At 43.1% G+C, this 20,158-nt stretch overlaps 1 protein-coding gene across 1 annotated transcript in view; it reads right to left on the bottom strand.

Moving 5' to 3' along the window:
• UBE2K (ubiquitin conjugating enzyme E2 K) overlaps positions 1-20,158 on the bottom strand; it is an 85,451-nt gene that overhangs the window by 16,048 nt on the left and 49,245 nt on the right. Inside the window, exon 4 of the mRNA XM_010384547.2 lies at positions 9,393-9,475. Within this exon, the coding sequence (XP_010382849.1) occupies positions 9,393-9,475 (83 nt within the window). The remainder of the gene's footprint in view (positions 1-9,392; positions 9,476-20,158) is intronic.

The following is a 20,158-nucleotide window of genomic DNA, read 5'->3' as shown; positions in this document are numbered from 1 at the left end:
TCACCACGCACAGCCAGTTTTAATAATTAATTGTAAGAAAATTAGTTCAATAATTGAGGTCAGGTGCAATGGCTCATGCCTAGTCCCAGCACTTTGGGAGGCTGAAGCAGGTAGATTGCTTGAGTCCAGGAGTTTATAAGACTAGCCTGGGCAATGAGTTGAAACTGTCTCTACAAAAAATTAGCCAGGTGTGGTAGCACATGTTTGTAGTTACAGTTACTCGGAAGGCTGAGGTGGGAAGTCTGCTTGAGCCTAGAAGTTTGAGGCTGCAGTGAGCCACAGCACTTTAGTCTGGGTGGCAGAGTGAGATTCCGTATCAAAAAATCAATCAATCAATCAATCAATCAATCAAAACAAAACCTATTGATATAGTTTGGATATTTGTCCTCTCCAAATCTCATGCTGCAATGTAATTCCCAGTGTTGGAGGTGGGGCCTGGGGAGAGGTGTTTGGATCATGGGGACAAATAGCTCATGAATGGCTTAGTGCCACCCCATTGGTCATGAATGAGTTTATGTGAGAGCTGGTTATTTAAGTGTTTTGGCCTGGCATGGTGGCTCATGCCTGTAATCCCAGCATTTTGGGAGGTCAGGTGGGCGGATGACCTTAGGTTGGTAGTTCGAAACCAGCCTGAGAAACCCTGTCTCTACTAAAATTACAAAATTAGCTGGGTGTGGTGGTGCATACCTGTAATCCCAGCTACTTGGGAGGCTGAGGCAGGAGAATCACTTGCACCTGGGAGGTGGAGGTTGCAGTGAGCCAACATCATGACACTGCACTCCAGCCTGGGTAACAAGAGTGAAACTCTGTCTCAAAACAAAAAAAAGTGGCCGGGCGCGGTGGCTCAAGCCTGTAATCCCAGCACTTTGGGAGGCCGAGACGGGCGGATCACGAGGTCAGGAGATCGAGACCATCCTGGCTAACACGGTGAAACCCCGTCTCTACTAAAAAATACAAAAAAAAAAAAACCTAGCCAGGCGAGGTGGCGGGCGCCTGTAGTCCCAGCTACTCGGGAGGCTGAGGCAGGAGAATGGCGTGAACCCGGGAGGCAGAGCTTGCAGTGAGCTGAGATCCGGCCACTGCGCTCCAGCCTGGGCGACAGAGCGAGACTCTGTCTCAACAACAACAACAAAAAAACAAAAAAAACAAAAAAAAGTGTTTTAAGGCTGGAAGCAGTGGCTCATGCCTTTAACCCCAGCACTTTGGGAGGCCAAGATGGGTGGATCACTTGAGCCCAGGAGTTCCAGACTAGCCTGGCCAACATGGCAAAAGCCCATCTGTACTAAAAACACGAATATTAGCTGGACACGATGGCATGCACTTGTAATCCCAGCTACTCAGGAGACTGAGGCATGAGGGCACGAAAAGTGCTTAAACCTGGGAGGTGGAGGTTGCAGTGTGCCAAGATTGCACCACACTACTCCAGCTTGGGCGACAGTCTTCAAAAAAAAAAAAAAAAAAAGTGTTTTTTGGCTGGGCACAGTGGCTCACGCCTGTAATCCTACCATTTTGGGAGGCCGAGGTAGGCAGATCACGAGGTCAGGAGTTTGAGACCTGCCTGGCCAACACAGTGAAACATCGTTTCTACTAAAAAAACAAAAATTAGCCAGGCATGATGGCATGCGCCTATAGTCTGTCGCCCATGCTGGAGTGCAGTGGTGCAATCTCTCACCTCACTGCAACCTCTGCCGCCCAGGTTCAAGTGATTGTCGTGCCTCAGGCTCCCGAGGAGTAGCTGGGATTACAGGTGTGCACCACTACACCCAGCTTTTTTGTATTTTTAGTAGAGAGGGTTTTGCCATGTTGGCCAGGCTGTTCTTGAACTCCTAACCTCAGGTAATCACCCGCCTCAGCCTCCCAAAGTGCTGGGATTATAGGCATGAGCTTTTTTTTTTTCTTTTTCTTTTTTTTTGAGACGGAGTGTCACTCTGTAGCCCAGGCTGGAGTGCAGTGGCACGATCTCAGCTCACTGCAACCTCCGCCCCTCCAGGTTTAAGCAATTCTCTGCCTCGGCCTCCCGAACAGCTGGGATTACAGGCGTGTGCCACCATGCCTGGCTAATTTTTTTTTTTTTTGTATTTTTAGTAGATACAGGGTTTCACCATCTTGGCCAAGCTGGTCTTGAACTCCCGACCTCATGATCCACCCACCTCGGCCTCCCAAATTGCAGGGATTACAGGCGTGAGCCACCGCATCTGGCCAGCACCCGGCCTAAAACTTTAAAAAATAAATGAAAACTACAGAAACTGTATCTTTGATAATACAAAGAAATGTGTGCAATTTTGGAATGCCCTAATCTAAATTCAGTAATGTGAAAAAGTATATAATTGAAAATATTCTTTTGTTCTATTTCTTCTTCTATTTACAAAGTAGTGATCAAATCTATATTGTACTGAGATTTTCAGGATCAGTATATACAATCAACTTACATCTATTATAACAAATCCTAAGAGGCAAACAGGAGTATGAAATTTCAAAAAATGTGTCAATCTTTATAATTTAGTAGATAATGTGAATAAATCAGTACCTCGTAAATCTATCTCCAGTAAATTAATTTTGCTCCAGTCTCAAATCAGTAAGACATAGTTAATGTGGCTATGTAAATATTCATATATTCATTGATAAGGACTCAGAAGGACCTTACTATGCAGAATAATCATGTGAATTGTTCATACCGTTGAGTAACTTTTCTGCTAAGGATCTTCCAACAGATCATCAATAATTAAACCATGTTCATTCAAAACACTAAATGCTACTTAAAGAGAAGGGAAGCTTTTATACTAAAGATTTTATTTTTTAAAGAAATTGGGTTTCACTATGTTGTCAAGGCTGGGATGCAGTGGCTATTCACAGGTGTTATCTCACTACTGATCAGTACAGGAGTTTTGACCTGCTCTGTTTCCAACCTTGTCTGGTTCACATCTCCTTAGGCAATCTGGTGGTCCTCTGTTCCTAAGAGGTCGCCATACTCATGCCCAATTTAATGTGGACACCTGACTGGCATAGCACACTTCAGCCCAGACTTGCTGGGCTTAAGCAATCCTCTTGCCTCAGCCTCCTGAGTAGCTGGGACTACAGGTGCACACCATTGTACCCAGCTGCTATAAATTTTTTTGTTAAAGTTTAAGCAAAGTTAAAATACTATGCAGCTGGATGAATTTTTACATATGTATATACCCATGTAACCACCGCCTGGATAAATATACAGAGTATTTTTAGCACTACAAAGCTTCACTTTTGTTCCTCCTACTCACAACTCCTGCCCACCCTCACTACTACTGTATTTTTTTTTTTTTTTTTTTTTAATTTTTTGAGACAGTTTCGCTCTGTTGCCCAGGCTGGAGTGCAGTGGCGCGATCTTGGCTCACTGCAAGTTCCGCCTCCCGGGTTCATGCCAGTCTCCTGTCTCAGTCTCCCGATTAGCTGGGACTACAGGAGGCGCCCACCACCACGCCCAGCTATTTTTTTGTATTTTTAGTAAAGACGGGGTTTCACCGTGTTAGCCAGATGGTCTCTGACCTTGTGATCCGCCTGCTTCGGCCTCCCAAAGTGCTGGGATTGCAGGCGTGAGCCATCATGCCCAGCTATCGTATTTTTTTATCACCATAAATTCTGGTTCATCTTCAATTTCATAAAAATTGAACCATACAGTATGTATTCTTTTGTGTCTGGCTTTTGTCACTCAACATGTCTGAGTCTCATCCATGTTGTTTGTGTCAATGATATGCTCTTTTTTACTGTTACGTAGTGCTCCAATGTGTGATCACAATGTATCAATTTTCTTGTTGATGAGACATCTGAGTTGTTTCCCGTTGGGGCTATTAATAAATTCGCCATAAAAATTCTTTCATACATGTCTTTCAAAAAGTAGGCATAGACACTAATTTCTTTTAGATATATACCTAGGAATGAAGCTGATAGGGCATACTGAAGGTATGTGTTTAGCTTTGGTAGATATTACTGACTTTAAGTGATTAAACCACATTCTTTGTTTTCTGTTGTTTTTTGAGAAGGAGTCTCACTTTGTCACCCAGGCTGGAGTGCAGTGTCCCGATGTCGGCTCACTGCAACCTCTGCCTCCCAGGTTCAAGAGATTCTCCTGTCTCAGCCTCCTGAGTAGGTGGGATTACAGGGGCCCACCATCACGCCTGGCTAATTTTTATTTTTAGTAGAGATGGGGTTGCACTATGTTGGTCAGACCGGTCTTGAACTCTTGACCTCAAGCAATCCACCCACCTCGGCCTCCCAAAGTGTTGGGATAATAGGCGTGAGCCACCGTGCCCTGCCTGGTTAAGCCACATTCTTACCAGCAATGCATGAGGTATTTATGTTTACAAGCATGTAGTGGTATCTAATTATGATTTTAATTTGCATTTCCCTGATGAGTAATGATGCTGGGCATACCTTATTGACCAGGCATCTGCATTCTGTGCCTGTTTGTGTCTTTTAGAAGTGCAGCATCAGGCTGGGCGCGGTGGCTCAAGCCTGTAATCCCAGCACTTTGGGAGGCCAAGACGGGCGGATCACAAGGTCAGGAAATCGAGACCATCCTGGCTAACACGGTGAAACCCGTCTCTACTAAAAATACAAAAAAAAAAAAAAAACTAGCCAGGCGAGGTGGCGGGCGCCTGTAGTCCCAGCTACTCGGGAGGCTGAGGCAGGAGAATGGTGTAAACCCAGGAGGTGGAGCTTGCAGTGAGCTGAGATCCGGCCACTGCACTCCAGGCGACAGAGCGAGACTCCGCCTCAAAAAAAAAAAAAAAAAAAAGGGCAGCATCACTGAGTGAAATTTTTGTGTTGTCATTTTCTTCCCCAGGTAAGTAGACACCATCAGTCATAGTAAGTGCCAGTGGAAAACATTAGAAAATCGTTTCCACATAGCATAAGTTGTGAAATTAAGAAATAAACCAGGGGCCGGGCACAGTGGCTCACGCCTGTAATCTCAGCACTTTGGGAAGCTGAGACGGGTGGATCACCTGAGGTCAGGAGTTCGAGACCAGCCTGGCCGACATGGTGAAACCCTATCTCTACTAAAAATGCAAAAAAATTAGCTGGGCGTGGTGGCACATGCCTGTAATCCCAGCTACTTGGGAGGCTGAGGCAGGAGAATCGCTTGAGCCTGGGAGGTGGAGGTTGGAGTGAGCAGAGATCGCACCATTGTACTCTAGCCTGAGTGACAGAATGAGACTTTGCCTCAAAAAAAAAAAAAAAAAAAAAGATCATAAAAATAATATACTAAGTTGTTAAATATTAATAAAGGTATATCACTATCCCTAGATGCATTAATATAAGACCAAGATTAACCACGTATTTTCTAGTATGCCTGCTGAAAATTATTTAATGTTTACGTAATTCATTTTTCCTATGATTAAAACCCTGTATTTTTATCTATCAAATTCCAGTTCTGAAACCTAAACATCCACATTCAAATATGGATATGCACTAAATGCCAATTATACCTCCGTAAAGCTCAGGGAATAGAGTAATGAATTCATGAATATCTAGTCTCACCTATTTTATCTAATGTCTTTGGTATATTTTAGTATTTCAATTGTACAGATACAAAACAAGATTATTCACCTGCCTTAGGAAAGGGAACAGTTGATGTAAAAAAATGTTATGTTCTGCCCGGGTGCGGTGGCTCAAGCCTGTAATCCCAGCACTTTGGGAGGCCGAGACGGGCGGATCACAAGGTCAGGAGATCGAGACCATCCTGGCTAACACGGTGAAACCTCATCTCTACTAAAAAAATACAAAAAACTAACCGGGCGAGGTGGCAGGCGCCTGTAGTCCCAGCTACTCAGGAGGTTGAGGCGGGAGAATGGTGTAAACCTGGGGGGCGGAGCTTGCAGTGAGCTGAGATGCGGCCACTGCACTCCAGCCTGGGCGACAGAGTGAGACTCTGTCTCCAAAAAAAAAAAAAAAAAAAAAGTTATGTTTCTGCACATCAGATTAGGAGAAAATGTTTTGATATAAAAATTCAATTTCTCTCTCTATATATACACACCATAATCTTTCAACTAGCTATATAGGGAGATAATTACAAGTAACAGTACTGTTGGCTTAACTCTGGGCAAAAAGAGAAGTCAGTGGGAAGTTTTCATCTCCAAGCTTTTTCTTTCTTTCTTTTTTGAGATGGGGTCTCACTCCGTTGTCCAGGCTGGAGTGCCATGGCATGATGTTGGCTAACTGCAACTTCCGCCTCCCAGGTTCAAGTAATTCTCCTGCCTCAGCCTCCCAAGTAGCTGGGATTACAGGTATGCACCACCATGCCCAGCTAATTTATTTATTTTTGGTAGAGATGGGGTTTCAGCACGTTGGCCAGGCTGGTCTCGAACTTCTGACCTCAGGCGATCTGCCCACCTCCGCCTCCCAAAGTGTTGGAATTACAGGAATGAGCCACTACACCTGGCTGCAAGCTTTGTTTTTAAGGTTGTCATTCTGGGTGCTGAGAATAGCCTGAGTAGGGAAAAGCCAGAAGCAGGAAGGCAGACTAATGCAATCATCCAGGCTAGAGGTAACCCGTTTGGAAAAATGTGGTAGTAAATCTGCTGTTAAGATGTTGGAGGTTTTGCCAATAGATCCGCAGACAGGGCATGGGGTGCCAGAGAAAAACGCTAAGGATCATGATGTGATTTTGGCTTGAGAAAATGCAAGGATGTATTTGCCAATAACTTAGTTGGGGAAGACTATAGAAACAGGTTTCAGGTTAGGAGACTATCAGTTCAGTTTATGTTTGATACGTTCATTATATAGTCAAGTAAAGATGATAAGCAGGCAGCAGGATAAGAGTCTCAAGTTCAGGGAAGATAATTTGTGAGTTTGCAGTATATAAAGGTGAAGTTACGATGAAATCAGATGAGCTTACCAAGGAAGTGAGTGCAGCTAGAAAGAAGCAGAAATCCAAGACTTATCCCTGAGGCATTCTAATACACAAAGATCCGGGGGATATGCAAGGAACTGGTGAAGGAGTCTGGGAGTGAGCGTGGTGGGAAAGTTAGAATAGAAAAACTAATTTCCTAGAAACCAAATGAAAACAGTAAAATGTCTCTAATACTGCAAATACGTACTCATATCACTGAATCTTAGAGCTTTTAGAGGCCTTGGCGATAACCTAATGGATTAAAAACACTGACACTTAAGACGTTCAATAAATTGGCAAGTCACAAATCAAAAGAGTAACAGAGAAGATAAAAAGTAAGTCTATTCCACACGACTTTATGTTTGAAAGTCTTGATCTACATGCAATACAGAATATATTGAAATATAGATCAAGAAACCAGATCCCAAAAGATGATCTACCAAGGGACAGGATTTACTCAGATATACTACTGGAACAGAAAAAAACAAAACGAAACCTGTAACTCTAGTCTGTTCATCCAGTTACTAAGTAAACCAAATTGGCCATACACTAAATGCTGTCATTCCTATTTCATTTTCTTTCAGGTACCTTTTTATCCCCCCTTTCTTAACAAATCAAACGCATAGCTTAGGCCAGGTGTGGTGGCTCACGCCTGTAATCCCAGGACTTTGGGAGGTCCAGGCAAGAGGATCACCTGAGGTCAGGAGTTCGAGACCAGCCTGGCCAACATGGTGAAACCTCATCTCTACTAAGAATATAAAAATTAGCTGGGCGTAATGGCGCACACCTGTAGTCCCAGCTACTCGGGAGGCTGAGGCAGGAGAATCGCTTGAACCTGGGAGGCAGAGGTTGTAGTGAGCCGAGATCACGCCACTGCACTCCAGCCTGGGCAACAAGAGTGAAACTCTGTATCAAAAACAAACACCACCCAAAAAAACATAGCTTAAAAATTCTAATACCAACAATAATATATAATCTTTAGAAGATCAGGTAGCCAGGCTGGGCCCATTAAACACAGTTTTGGCTCCAAGTGTTCTTACTAACTGCTGTTCTGTTTTGTTGTTATACCTTCTCTTGTAAAAGAGTAAAATCAGAAGAAAAGGTCGTAATACACACTCACTCAACTGATTTTTTCTAGTTTTATGGTTTTCTCCCACTCCAATTAATTTTTATACCTTTGGTCTTAGTTTTTCCATTTATAAAATCATGTGCTAGGCCGGGCACAGTGGCTCAAGCCTGTAATCCCAGCACTTTGGGAGGCCGAGACGGGCGGATCACAAGGTCAAGAGATCAAGACCATCCTGGCTAACACGGTGAAACCCCATCTCTACTAAAAAACACAAAAAACTACCCGGGCGAGGTGGCGGGCGCCTGTAGTCCCAGCTACTCGGGAGACTGAGGCGGGAGAATGGCGTAAACCCAGGAGGCAGAGCTTGCAGTGAGCTGAGATCTGGCCACTGCACTCCAGCCTGGGCAACAGAGCGAGACTCCATCTCAAAAAAAAAAAAAAAAAAAAAAAAAAAAAAAAAAAATCACGTGCTAAATAATTAACTATCATCTTTATCATTGTTAGACTACACAAAGCTTCCAGCCTGGGCAACAGGAACCCTGTCTCTACAAAAAAATACAAAAATCAGCCAGCCAGGTATGGTGGTATGCGCCTGTATTCCCAGCTACTTGGGAGGCTGAGGTGGTAGGACTACTTGGGCTTTAGAGGTAAAGGCTACAGTGAGCGGTGATTGCGCCACTGCACTCCTGCCTGGGCAAAAGGGCAAGACCCTGTCTCAAAAAAACAAAAAACAAAAAACAAAAGCAAAGCTCTATTCTAAGGGAATTACATAAAGTAATTTATTTAATCCTCTCAGCTCTATGAAGTGAGTGTCAGCCCATTTTGCAGATGAGGACACGAAGACACACAGAATTTAGGTAACTTGCTCATGACCATGCAGCTTGGTAAATTGGACAGCCAAGATGTGAACCTGGTGGCTCCAGAGCAGAAACTCTTAAAACACTTAATGCTGTGCAGAGCAAATCAGACAAAAAATGTGAAAGCACAATACTGCTATCCAAATGAAGACATCCCCTACAAAGGTGCTCCTTGTTAGAATTCATAAACCAAAGTCATAACTGTGCTCAAACTGTGCTCAATTAACACAACTTGCAACAATTTTGTAACTTACATTCCATCTAAGGGGGATATGACTACTTCAATACTTACTTTCTACTTTTTTAAGTCTTTACAAATATCTTCTTAAGATAGCAAATAATCTAATTTACCAAAATAACAAATGAAATCCAAGACTTTTCAAAGTGTAAAGCTAGCATCTAACATTATCTAACAAGTCTCTATTTAAATATGGATTGTGATCTCAATTATATTGCATTTTCAATTATGTACTTGAGACTTTATAAAGTTACTGTCCAAACAAGATAAAGTATAATATATGTTTTGAGGCAATTACACATTTAGCACTCTTATAGTCTTGGTATTCACATGAGAAGGAGAGAAGGTGAATTCAAAATCTCTTACCATTGATCTTTCAGGATATCCAAACAAATAGCCCCTGTGACGGAACTAATATTAGGATGCCATATTTTAGTGATAAACCGGACCTAGAATATAAAGCACACTTGAGTTTTTCAGTAACAGAAATAAAACAGTTTAAGCAGAACTACAAGAAAATGAAATCTTCAAACTAAAAAAAGAAAGGTCCCTATATCTATTACATCATTTTGCCTAGGTGAAAGAAGGGGTGTAGAAGACAAAGGATCCAGTAAGCTGAATGTTGTCACTAACAGATATTGTTTTTAAACTCTTTAAATGTTCCTCCTTTAAACAAACCCAACAGTTACTAGGAGATTACAATTTACCTAGAATAATGGTAGATCCTATGACAATTCAACAGAGAATAAAATCCATTTTGGTAAATAAAATAGTACATAAAATAAAAACATAAATAGTCAATGGCACTTTCTTCATGTGAGGCAGGGTGCAGAATAGATTTGAGGAAAAAAGTAAGCAAAACCAGTGAACGAAAGCACAAATAGTAAGTGACTGTGCTTTTTTTTCTGTATAATTTTTTCTCAAATTATTTTTATTGAAATACCTATTATGATGTAGCAAACACTGAAGAGATACTAAGGCTTAGAGTTTAAGAAACCTAATCAAACAGCTGAACAGAGCACAATGTAAACTCCCACAATCTGATTCCAGATTCTGAGTCTAATCATCTCATTATTTGTCTCATTATGGAAGAATAAATCAACAAGTGAAAATTAAGAAAATGCTAAAACACCATGACATTAAAAAGTTCATCAGCTCTTACTCATGAACTTTTGGAGGGTCTTGTATTCTTATCTCTGACACATATGACAATGACCAGTTGAGCCCAAATTCTTTGACACTTAATAGATTAATTACTATGTGCCAATTAATGTATATAGTACATTATGTACATTAATATGTAATGGCACATTAATGTTCTAAGAACTTCACAAAAATTAGCACTCATACACTGTAATCTCAGTATTTGGGAGGGGGAGGGAGGAAGGATCCCTTTAGCCCAAGAGTTTTGAGACCAGCTTGGGCAACACAGTGAGACCATGTCTCTACAAATAAGAAAATTAGCTAGGCATGGTGGCACACACCTGTACTCCCAGCTACTAGGGAGCTGAAACGTGAGGATCACTTGAATCTGAAAGGTTGAGGCTGCAGCAAGCCGTGATCATGACACTGTACTACAGCCTGGCTAACAGAGCACAACCAAGTGGAAAAAAACTGACTGTAATATATGCTCCTCAGCGATTTATGGAAAGAAGCTAAGTTTCCACTTTTCTCTTCCCTGTGACTTGATTTGTCTGCACTATTTCTACTTCCTTACCTCCTGCTCACTAACTCATATTCAATCTATAAAGGCACTTTAATTCGCCAATGACTTTAAAATACCGAAAACTAACAAGACACTTTCCATTCCTTCATTCTTGCTATGCTTGATTCTTTTCAGTCTTAATAATCTTACTACTTTCTTTTTTTTTTTTTTTGAGATGGAGTCTCGCTCTGTTGCCCAGGCTGGAGTGCAGTGGCCGGATCTCAGCTCACCGCAAGCTCCGCCTCCTGGGTTTACGCCATTCTCCTGCCTCAGCCTCCAGAGTAGCTGGGACTAAAGGCGTCCGCCACCTCGCCCGGCTAGCTTTTTTAAAAAAATTTTTTAGTGGAGACGGGGTTTCACCGTGTTACCCAGGATGGTCTCGATCTCCTGACCTCGTGATCTGCCCGTCTCGGCCTCCCAAAGTGCTGAGATTACAGGCTTGAGCCACAGCGCCCGGCAATCTTACTACTTTCAATGATACCTACTTCTCTCCATCCACCTTCTCATTAAAGGAGACAATCATTCATCATCTAGGTTACTAGACAGTCTCCTGACTTTACTGCCTTCCCTTCTGTTACCTCCAATTTATTTTCCCAACCGAAACTAAAGAGAGCCCTTTGAAGCAAATCTGATTTGCATCACCATGCTGCTTTAAGGACCATTAATGACCTCTCATTCCCTTCACGTGGACCCACTCTCTCTTTTTTTGAGAAGGAGTCTCGCGCTGTCGCTCAGGGAGTGCAGTCGTATGATCTCGGCGCGCCAACAGGGCGAGATGGGGTTTCGCCATGTTGGCCAGGCTGGTCTTGAACTCCTGACCTCAGGTGATCCACCCACCTCGGCCTCCCAAAGTGCTGGGATTACAGGCATGAGCCATCACGCCCAGCCAAGCCCACACTCTTAACCTAGCCCTAGACTACCCCTGAAATCTCAGGGTTTTTTTTTGTTGTCGTTTTTTTTTTGTTTGTTTTGAGATGGAGTCTTGCTCTGTCGCCCAGGTTGGAGTGCAGTGGCACAATCTCGGCTCACTGCAAGCTCTGCCTCCCAGGTTCACGCCGTTCTCCTGCCTCAGCCTCCCAAGTAGCTGGGACTACAGGCGCCCGCCACTACACCCAGTTAATTTTTCTGTATTTTAAGTAGAGATGGGCTTTCACGCGTTAGCCAGAATGGTCTCGATCACCTGACCTTGTCATCTGCCCACCTTTGGCCTCCCAAAGTGCTGGGATTACAGGCGTGAGCCACCACACCCGGCAGAAATCTCAGTTTTTACCTCTGTCCCCCATTCCACTCTCCTGCTCAAAAAGTCATAATAAACTTTTCCCCTGCTCTGGGCCTTCATACATACTTGTTTTCTCAATAACATACCTCTGTGCCCTCTTCTCCCAACTAACTCCCACTCTTCAAGTTTCACTTTCCATATCACTTCTTCCTGATTTGTTCCACACACCTGTAGTTTCCTTTGTCATAGTATTAATTACATTTCTGTGATTTCTGCCTTGTCTGGTCTTCCATAAAAGACATTGTATCCATCCTACTTAATAAAGCATCCCCAGATATAAGCGACTCACACTAAATGAATGTGCACTTAACCTTACAGCAAAAATGTTATTATAAGGCTAAATATCAAATACAGTGCAAGTTAAGTAAGACAGTAATATAGGGCTTATGTACAACAAACATTTCTCCCCTTTTCCTTTTTTTTCCCCAGAGAAGGTCTCACTCCTATAAGCCTAGGCTTGAGTGCAATGGTGTAATCTTGGCTCACTGTAACCTCAACTTCCCAGACTCAGGTGACCCATCTTAAAAGTAACTGTGACTATAGGCACACACCATCACACCCAGCTAATTTTTTTATTTCTAATAGTGTTGGGGTTTCACCATATTACCCAGGTTGGTCTTGAACTCCTGGGCTCAAGAGATCTGCCCGTCTTAGGCTCCCAAAGTACTAGGATTACAGGCATAAGCCACTGAGATGACATCAAACATTGCTTTATAAGAGATATAACCGCACATTTCACATCTTAATACAGGTTGAGTGTTTCTTTTTCTTTCTTTCTGTTTTTTGGAGGCAGGGTCTCACTCCCATCGCCCAGGCTGGAGTGGAGTGGTGCGATCACGGCTCACTACAGTCCTAACCTTCTGGGCTCAGGCAATCCTCCCCTCTCGGCCTCCCAAACTGCTGGGATTACAGGCATGAATGAGCCACCAGTGCTTGGCCTATGCTGAGTATTTCTTATCTGAAAATCTGAAATCCAAATGCTTCAATGAGCATTTTCTTTGAAAGACATGTAGACACTCAAAAAGTTTCAGATTTTGGAGCATTTCGAATCTCAGATTTTTCAATTTTTAATAATCAATCTCCATTTACTATTCAATGAGTTCAATTCATAAACAATCATATGCCATAATGTCAGTAACTCAAGGAATTCACAGCATTTTATAACTTTAAAACAATGTGGTGGCCGGGCGCAGTGACTCATGCCTGCAATCCCAGCACTTTGGGAGGCCGAGGCAGACGGATCACAAGGTCAGGAGATCCGCCTAACTGGTGAAACCTAACTAACATGGTGAAATCTAAAAATACAAAAAATGGCCAGACTCGGTGGCTCAAGCCTGTAATCCCAGCACTTTGGGAGGCTGAGACGGGCGGATCACGAGGTCAGGAGATCCAGACCATCCTGGCTAACACGGTGAAACTCCGTCTCTACTAAAAATTACAAAAAACTAGCCGGGCGAGGTGGCGGGCGCCTGTAGTCCCAGCTACTTGGGAGGCTGAGGCAGGAGAATGGCGTGAACCCGGGAGGCGGAGCTTGCAGTGAGCTGAGATCCGGCCAATGCACTTCAGCCAGGGCGACAGAGCAAGACTCCATCTCAAAATAAAAAATAAAAAGGCCGGGCGCGGTGGCTCAAGCCTGTAATCCCAGCACTTTGGGAGGCCGAGACGGGCGGGTCACAAGGTCAGGAGATCGAGACCATCCTGGCTAATACGGTGAAACCCTGTCTCTACTAAAGAATACAAAAAACTAGCCGGGCGACGAGGCAGGCGCCTGTAGTCCCAGCTACTTGGGAGGCGGAGGCAGGACAATGGCGTAAACCTGGGAGGCGGAGCTTGCAGTGAGCTGAGATCCGGCCACCGCACTCCAGCCTGGGAGACAGAGCCAGACTCCGTCTCAAAAAAAAAAAAAAAAAAAAAAAAACCTAAATAAAATAAAAATAAAAAAATAAAAAATAAAAATACAAAAAATTAGTCGGGCGTGGTGGCGGGCGCCTGTAGTCCCAGCTACCATAGTCCCAGCTACTCGGATGGCTGAGGCAGGAGAATGGCGGGTACCCAGGAGGTGGAGCTTGCAGTGAGCTGAGATCGCACCACTGCACTCCAGCCTGGGGGACAGAGCGAGGCTCCATCTCAAAAAAAAAACCACACACAAAAAACCCAATGTGGTTTAGTATTTTGCCTGTAATCCGACCACTTTGGGAGGCCAAGGCGGGCGGATCATGAGGTCAGGAGATTGAGACCATCCTGGCTAACACGGTGAAACCCCGTCTCTACTAAATATACAAAACATTAGCGCCTTTAGTCCCAGCTACTCGGGAGGCTGAAGCAGAATGGCCCGTGAACCTGGGAGGTGGAGCTTGCAGTGACATCGCGCCACTGCACTCCAGCTTGGGCAATAGAGCGAGACTCCGTCTCAAAAAAAAAAAAATATATATATATATATATAATTTAAAAACACTACTGGAGATGTCAGAAGGATTAGTTTAGTGAAGTGAGTTGAAGATATATGAAGTATATCTTGCCTTTTGTTTTTACTTTTTTATTTTTTTTTTTTGAGACAGAGTCTCGCTCTGTCGCCCAGACTGGAGTGCAGTGGCCAGATCTCAGCTCACTGCAAGCTCCGCCTCCTGGGTTTACGCCATTCTCCTGCCTCAGCCTCCCAAGTAGCTGGGACTACAGGCGCCCGCCACCTCGCCCGGCTAGTTTTTTGTATTTTTTAGTAGAGACGGGGTTTCACCGTGTTAGCCAGGATGGTCTCGATCTCCTGACCTCGTGATCCGCCGTCTCGGCCTCCCAAAGTGCTGGGATTACAGGCTTGAGCCACCGCGCCCGGCCAATTTTACTTTTTTACTCCTCCTGGGCTGAGGTGAATCTCCCGCCTCAGCCTCCCTAGTAGCTGGGACTACATGTGTGCGCCACCATGCCTGACTAACTTTTGTATTTTTTAGTAGTGACGGGGTTTCACCATGTTGGCCAGGCTGGTGTGGAACTCCCAAGTGATCCGCCTGCCTCAGCCTCCCAAAATGCGAGGATTACAGGCATGAGCCACTGTGCCTGGCCTTTTTTATTTATTTTTGAGACAGGGTCTTACTCTGTCACCTTGGCTGAAGTGCAGTGGCGCCATCTCGGCTCACTGCATCCTCCAGCTCCTGAGCTGAAACAATTCTCCTGCCTCAGCCTTCTGAGTAGTTGGGACTACAGGCGTGTGCCATCACTCCCGGCTAATTTTCGTATTTTTTGTGGATACAGGAACAGGGTTTCACCATGTTGCCTAGACTTTTCTCAAACTCTTGGGCTCAAGTGATTCACCTGTCTCAGCCTCCCACAGTGCTAGGATTACAGGTGTGAGCAAAAAGCAGGATATGGCATTCAGCATTGCTTTTTAAAGAAGGGTCTTCTATACAGAATTCTCTGTAGATACATAGGAAAAATGCCAAGACACAATTAAATTACTGAACTAATTCTTACTTTGTACTATAACCTATAGTTAGAAATAAATAATTTTGAATTTGGGCTGAGAATGGTGGCTCATGTCTATAATCCTAGGAGTTTGGGAAGCCAAGGCAGGTGGGTTGCTTAAGCTCAGGAGTTTGAGACCAGCCTGGGCAATATGGTGAGACCCCGTCCCTACTTAAAAAAAAAAAAGAGGAAAATAAAAAAGAAAAATAATAATTTTGAATTTGCAGATGACCCACTAAAGAATTTAATCTTCAAGGGCCAGGCGTGGTGGCTCAGAAGGCTGAGGTGAGAGATCGCTTGAGCCTGGGAGGCAGAGGTTGCAGTGAGCCATGATCACGCCACTGTATTCCAGCCCGGGCAACAGAGCAAGAACCTGTCTCAAAGAATAAAATAAAAATAAAAATTTGTAAAAAAAAAAAAAAAAATTTAATCTTCAAGATTATCTCCATGGCCCAGCACAGTGAATCAAGCCTGTAACGTCAACAATTTGGGAGGCCAAGGTGGGAAGACTGTTTGAGGCTATGAGTTTGAGACCAGCCTGGGCAATGTAGCAAGACTCTATCTCTATTAAGAAAATAATAATAACGTCTCTTTATTTTTATATACAAAACTAGTACTAGCATTGTCTGGGAACTTCAGAACACTCAATAGCTTTGGAAAGTACTCAATAAATAAAAACAGAAATCTGAACACTATGTAACAACAGATACTAAAAGTTCCCAGACAGAAACGAAGGAAACTATTCTTAAATTATCAACATTGGAATAGCATCAATGATAACCTTATCTCCTCCTACGGGATGCACTGTACATTTCATTCACTCTTTAGTTTAACAAACATTTCAGCTTCCACTTCATGGTAGATTTAAGTTCATATTTCCATTTGTAACTTCCAGTTTTAAGATCTGAAGATATGTGAAGTGTGTTTCTCGCCTTTTTTTTTTTTTTCAGATGGAGTTTCACTCTGTCGTCCAGGTTGGAGTGCAGTGGTGTGATCTCAGCTTACTGCAACCTCCGCCTCCTCGTTTCAAGCGATTCTCCTGCCTCAGCCTTCTGAGTAGCTGGGATTACAGGCGCGCACCACGACACCTGGCTAATTATTTTCAGTAGAGATGGGGTTTCATCATGTTGGCCAGGCTAGTGTTGAACTCCTGACCTCTGGTGATCTACCGTGCTTGGCCGTATCTTGTTTTTTATTTTATTTATTTTTGAGACAGGGTCTCAAAACATATATTATTAAACCAGCTTTAACTCTCTTATCATACAAAAGAAAATGCTATTTTATTTTGAATATGCATGTACAGATGAGCATATGCTCATTAAAGATTATTAGTATTGGTATGTATATACAACTTAACATGTAAAAAATATGTTGATAACACCAAGAAAAAAGAGCAAAATTCACAACATTATTTTTTTTTTTGAGACACAGTCTCACTCTGTAGTCCAGGCTGCAGTGCAGTGGCACGATCTCGGCTCACTGCAACCTCCGCCTCCCAGGTTCAAGCAATTCTTGTGCCTTTGCCTCCTGAGTAGCTGGAACTACAGGCTCATGCCACCATACCTGACTAGTTTTTGTTTTGTTCTGTTTTTTGCATTTTTAGTAGAGACAGGTTTTTGCCATTTTGGTCATGAACTACTGAGCTCAAGCCATCTACCTGCCCCCTGCCTCCCTAAATGCTGGGATTACAGGCATGCAAACCATCGCATCCGGCCTACAACTTAATCTCTATTCGAGCAGGACACACCATTGGGCTAGAATTTTACTAATGATTTTTTCACTAGCACAATACACATTACAATTTAACACTAGAAATCATATTGGTTGTATGCATTTAATCAAATTCCTTCTACAGTATTATCACCTGATTTAAAGATATATTTTCTCTGTTTAGAAGTAAGCCTACTCTTCTGGTCAATGATATATTGCATAATAATAAACAAAATATTCTGTGACCATGGTAAGACAAATGTGATTTTTTTTTTTTTTTTTTTTTTTTTTTTTTTGAGATGGAGTCTCGCTCTGCCACCCGGGCTGGAGTGCAGTGGCCGGATCTCAGCTCACTTCAGCTCACTGCAAGCTCCGCCTCCCGGGTTCACGCCATTCTCCTGCCTCAGCCTCCCGAGTAGCTGGGACTACAGGCGCCCGCCACCACGCCCGGCTAGTTTTTTGTATTTTTTAGTAGAGACGGGGTTTCACCGTGTTAGCCAGGATAGTCTCGATCTCCTGACCTCGTGATCCACCCGTCTCGGCCTCCCAAAGTGCTGGGATTACAGGCTTGAGCCACCGCACCCGGCCACAAATGTGAATTTTTAATCTTTTCTCAAATTTTAGCTGCATAGTAGTAATGAAAATATAACCAGCTACTTTGATACTTTTACCTCATAAGACTTAAAATTAAGCCTGAGTCCAAACATATGTGAACACACAATTCAGCAAGAAATTTACATAAATATTCCCCATTCTTCTCATTTTACTTACCAATCAGTAAAAATTCAAATCAATGTAGTATACATCTAGAACATATTTATCATGTTCATTAACATTTACTGCAAGAGCATAATGCCACAAGTGGGGTATGTACCGTATTTATTTTCTTGTTTGTTCTTTATTTAAAAAACTTTTATTTTATATATACCATATTTAAAGAACACTAAACTGCAACTATGACTAACTGGTTGAAGTCACAGTAATACAAATTGGATTTGAACCTAAGATGTTTCTAAACGTCAAAGCTACCTCCAAATGGAACAGCCGGAATTAGAGATGTAGAGAGGCCTTTCTTTTTCTTTTTTTTTTTTGTGCGTGTGTGTGACTAGAGACAGGGCCTTGCTATGTTGTCCAGACTGAACTCAAACTCCCAAGCCCAAATGCTTCTTCTGCCTTGACTTCCTAAAGTGCTGACATTACAGGCGTGAGCCACCATGCCAAGGCAGGTAACAGTGGCCTTAACAGCAAGATGTAGTAGCAGCAAAGACGTCAGACATACTTCAGTTCTTATGTTTTGAGTCTATTTTTCTCATTTTAATAAAACAGGGGTGTGGGTGTGGTGGCTCATGCCTCTAATCCCAGCACTCTGGGAGGCCAAGGTGGAGGGATCACTTGAGCCCAGGAGTTAAAGGCTGCACTAAGCTATGATTGTGCATGCCACAACACTCCAGACTGAGCAACAGAGTAAGACCCTGTCTCTAAAAAAAGTGGGGATGAGGTGGGAGAGATTTAATACAATATTTATTTCAAGAATTAAATGAAGTTACAGATCGAAGTGCCTAAAACAGAGCCACAATTATGCAATTACTTTGAAGCTATTATACCCTATAAAGGCTACACCTTTACTGAGACATAATTCACCCACTTAATGTATACAACTTCCTTTTCTTTTCTTTTTTTGAGATGGAGTCTTGCTCTGTTGCCCAGGCTGGAGTGCAATGGTGTGGTCTTGGTTCACTGCAACCTCTGTCTCCCGGGTTCAAGCAATTCTCCTGCCTCAGCTTCCTGAGTAGCTGGGATTACAGGCACGTGCCACCACACCCAGCTGATTTTTGTATTTTTAGTAGAGATGGCGTTTCACCACATTGACCAGGCTGGTCTCGAACTACTGACCTCAGGTGATCCACCCACCTCAGCCTCCCAAAGTTCTGGGGTTACAGGCATGAACCACCGTGCCCAGCAACTGTACAACTTGCTAACTTTTAGTATATTCACAGACTTGTGCAACTATCACCACAATCTATTTTTTGACTATTTTATCACCTCAAAAAGAAACCTGGCTGGGCACGGTGGCTCTCGCCTGTAATTCCAGCACTTTGGGAGGCCGAGGCAGGAGGATCATGAGGTCAGGAGATTGAGACCATCCTGGCTAACACGGTGAAACCCCGTCTCTACTAAAAATACAAAAAATTAGCCGAGCATGGTGGCGGGCGCCTGTAGTCCCAACTACTCAGGAGGCTGAGGCAGGAGAATGGCCTGAACTCAGGAGGCAGAGCTTGCAGTGAGCCGAGATCACGCCACTGCACTCCAGCCTGGGCGACAGAGCGAGACTCTGCCTCAAAAAAGCCAAACAAAACAAAAGAAACCCTGTAACCATTGGTAGTTACTTCCCCATTCTTCTATCTCTAAGCCACCACCAAATTCCTTTCTGTCTCTAGTCTCTAGGATTTGCTTTTTCCAATATTTCATAAAAATAATACAACGTGAAGGTTTTGTGTCTGGTTTCTTTCACTTAGCATAATGTTTTCAAGGTTCACTGATACGTTGTAGCATTTATCAGTACTTCATTCTTCTTTATAACCAAATAGTATTCCATGGTATGGATATACTGCATTTTATTTATCCATTCACCTAGATGACGAACATTTTTGGTTGCTTCCATTTTTTGGCTGTAATGAATAGTGCTGGTATGAACATCTGTGTACAAGTTACTGTGTGGATAAATGTTATACCTAGAAGTAGAACTGCTGAGTCACAAGGGAACTCTAAGTTTGCCATTTTGATCAAACTGTTTCCCAAAGAGGCTGCAACATTTTACATTTCCCCCAGCAATGTATGAGAATATGAATTTATAGAGAAAATTTAAGTCTCAATACTACTGTATTTTCAAATGCTGTTACAAAGGAAAGCCAATAGACTACTTTGGAAAGGGCCTCCCTCACTTGGGGTGGCAGTCATTGGTTAATGCTGTCTAACATTTAC

This window comes from Rhinopithecus roxellana, chromosome 2, assembly GCF_007565055.1.
Source record: "Rhinopithecus roxellana isolate Shanxi Qingling chromosome 2, ASM756505v1, whole genome shotgun sequence".
In the NCBI taxonomy this organism is placed as follows: domain Eukaryota; kingdom Metazoa; phylum Chordata; class Mammalia; order Primates; family Cercopithecidae; genus Rhinopithecus; species Rhinopithecus roxellana.
This window is presented reverse-complemented; position numbering and strand designations above follow the sequence as displayed.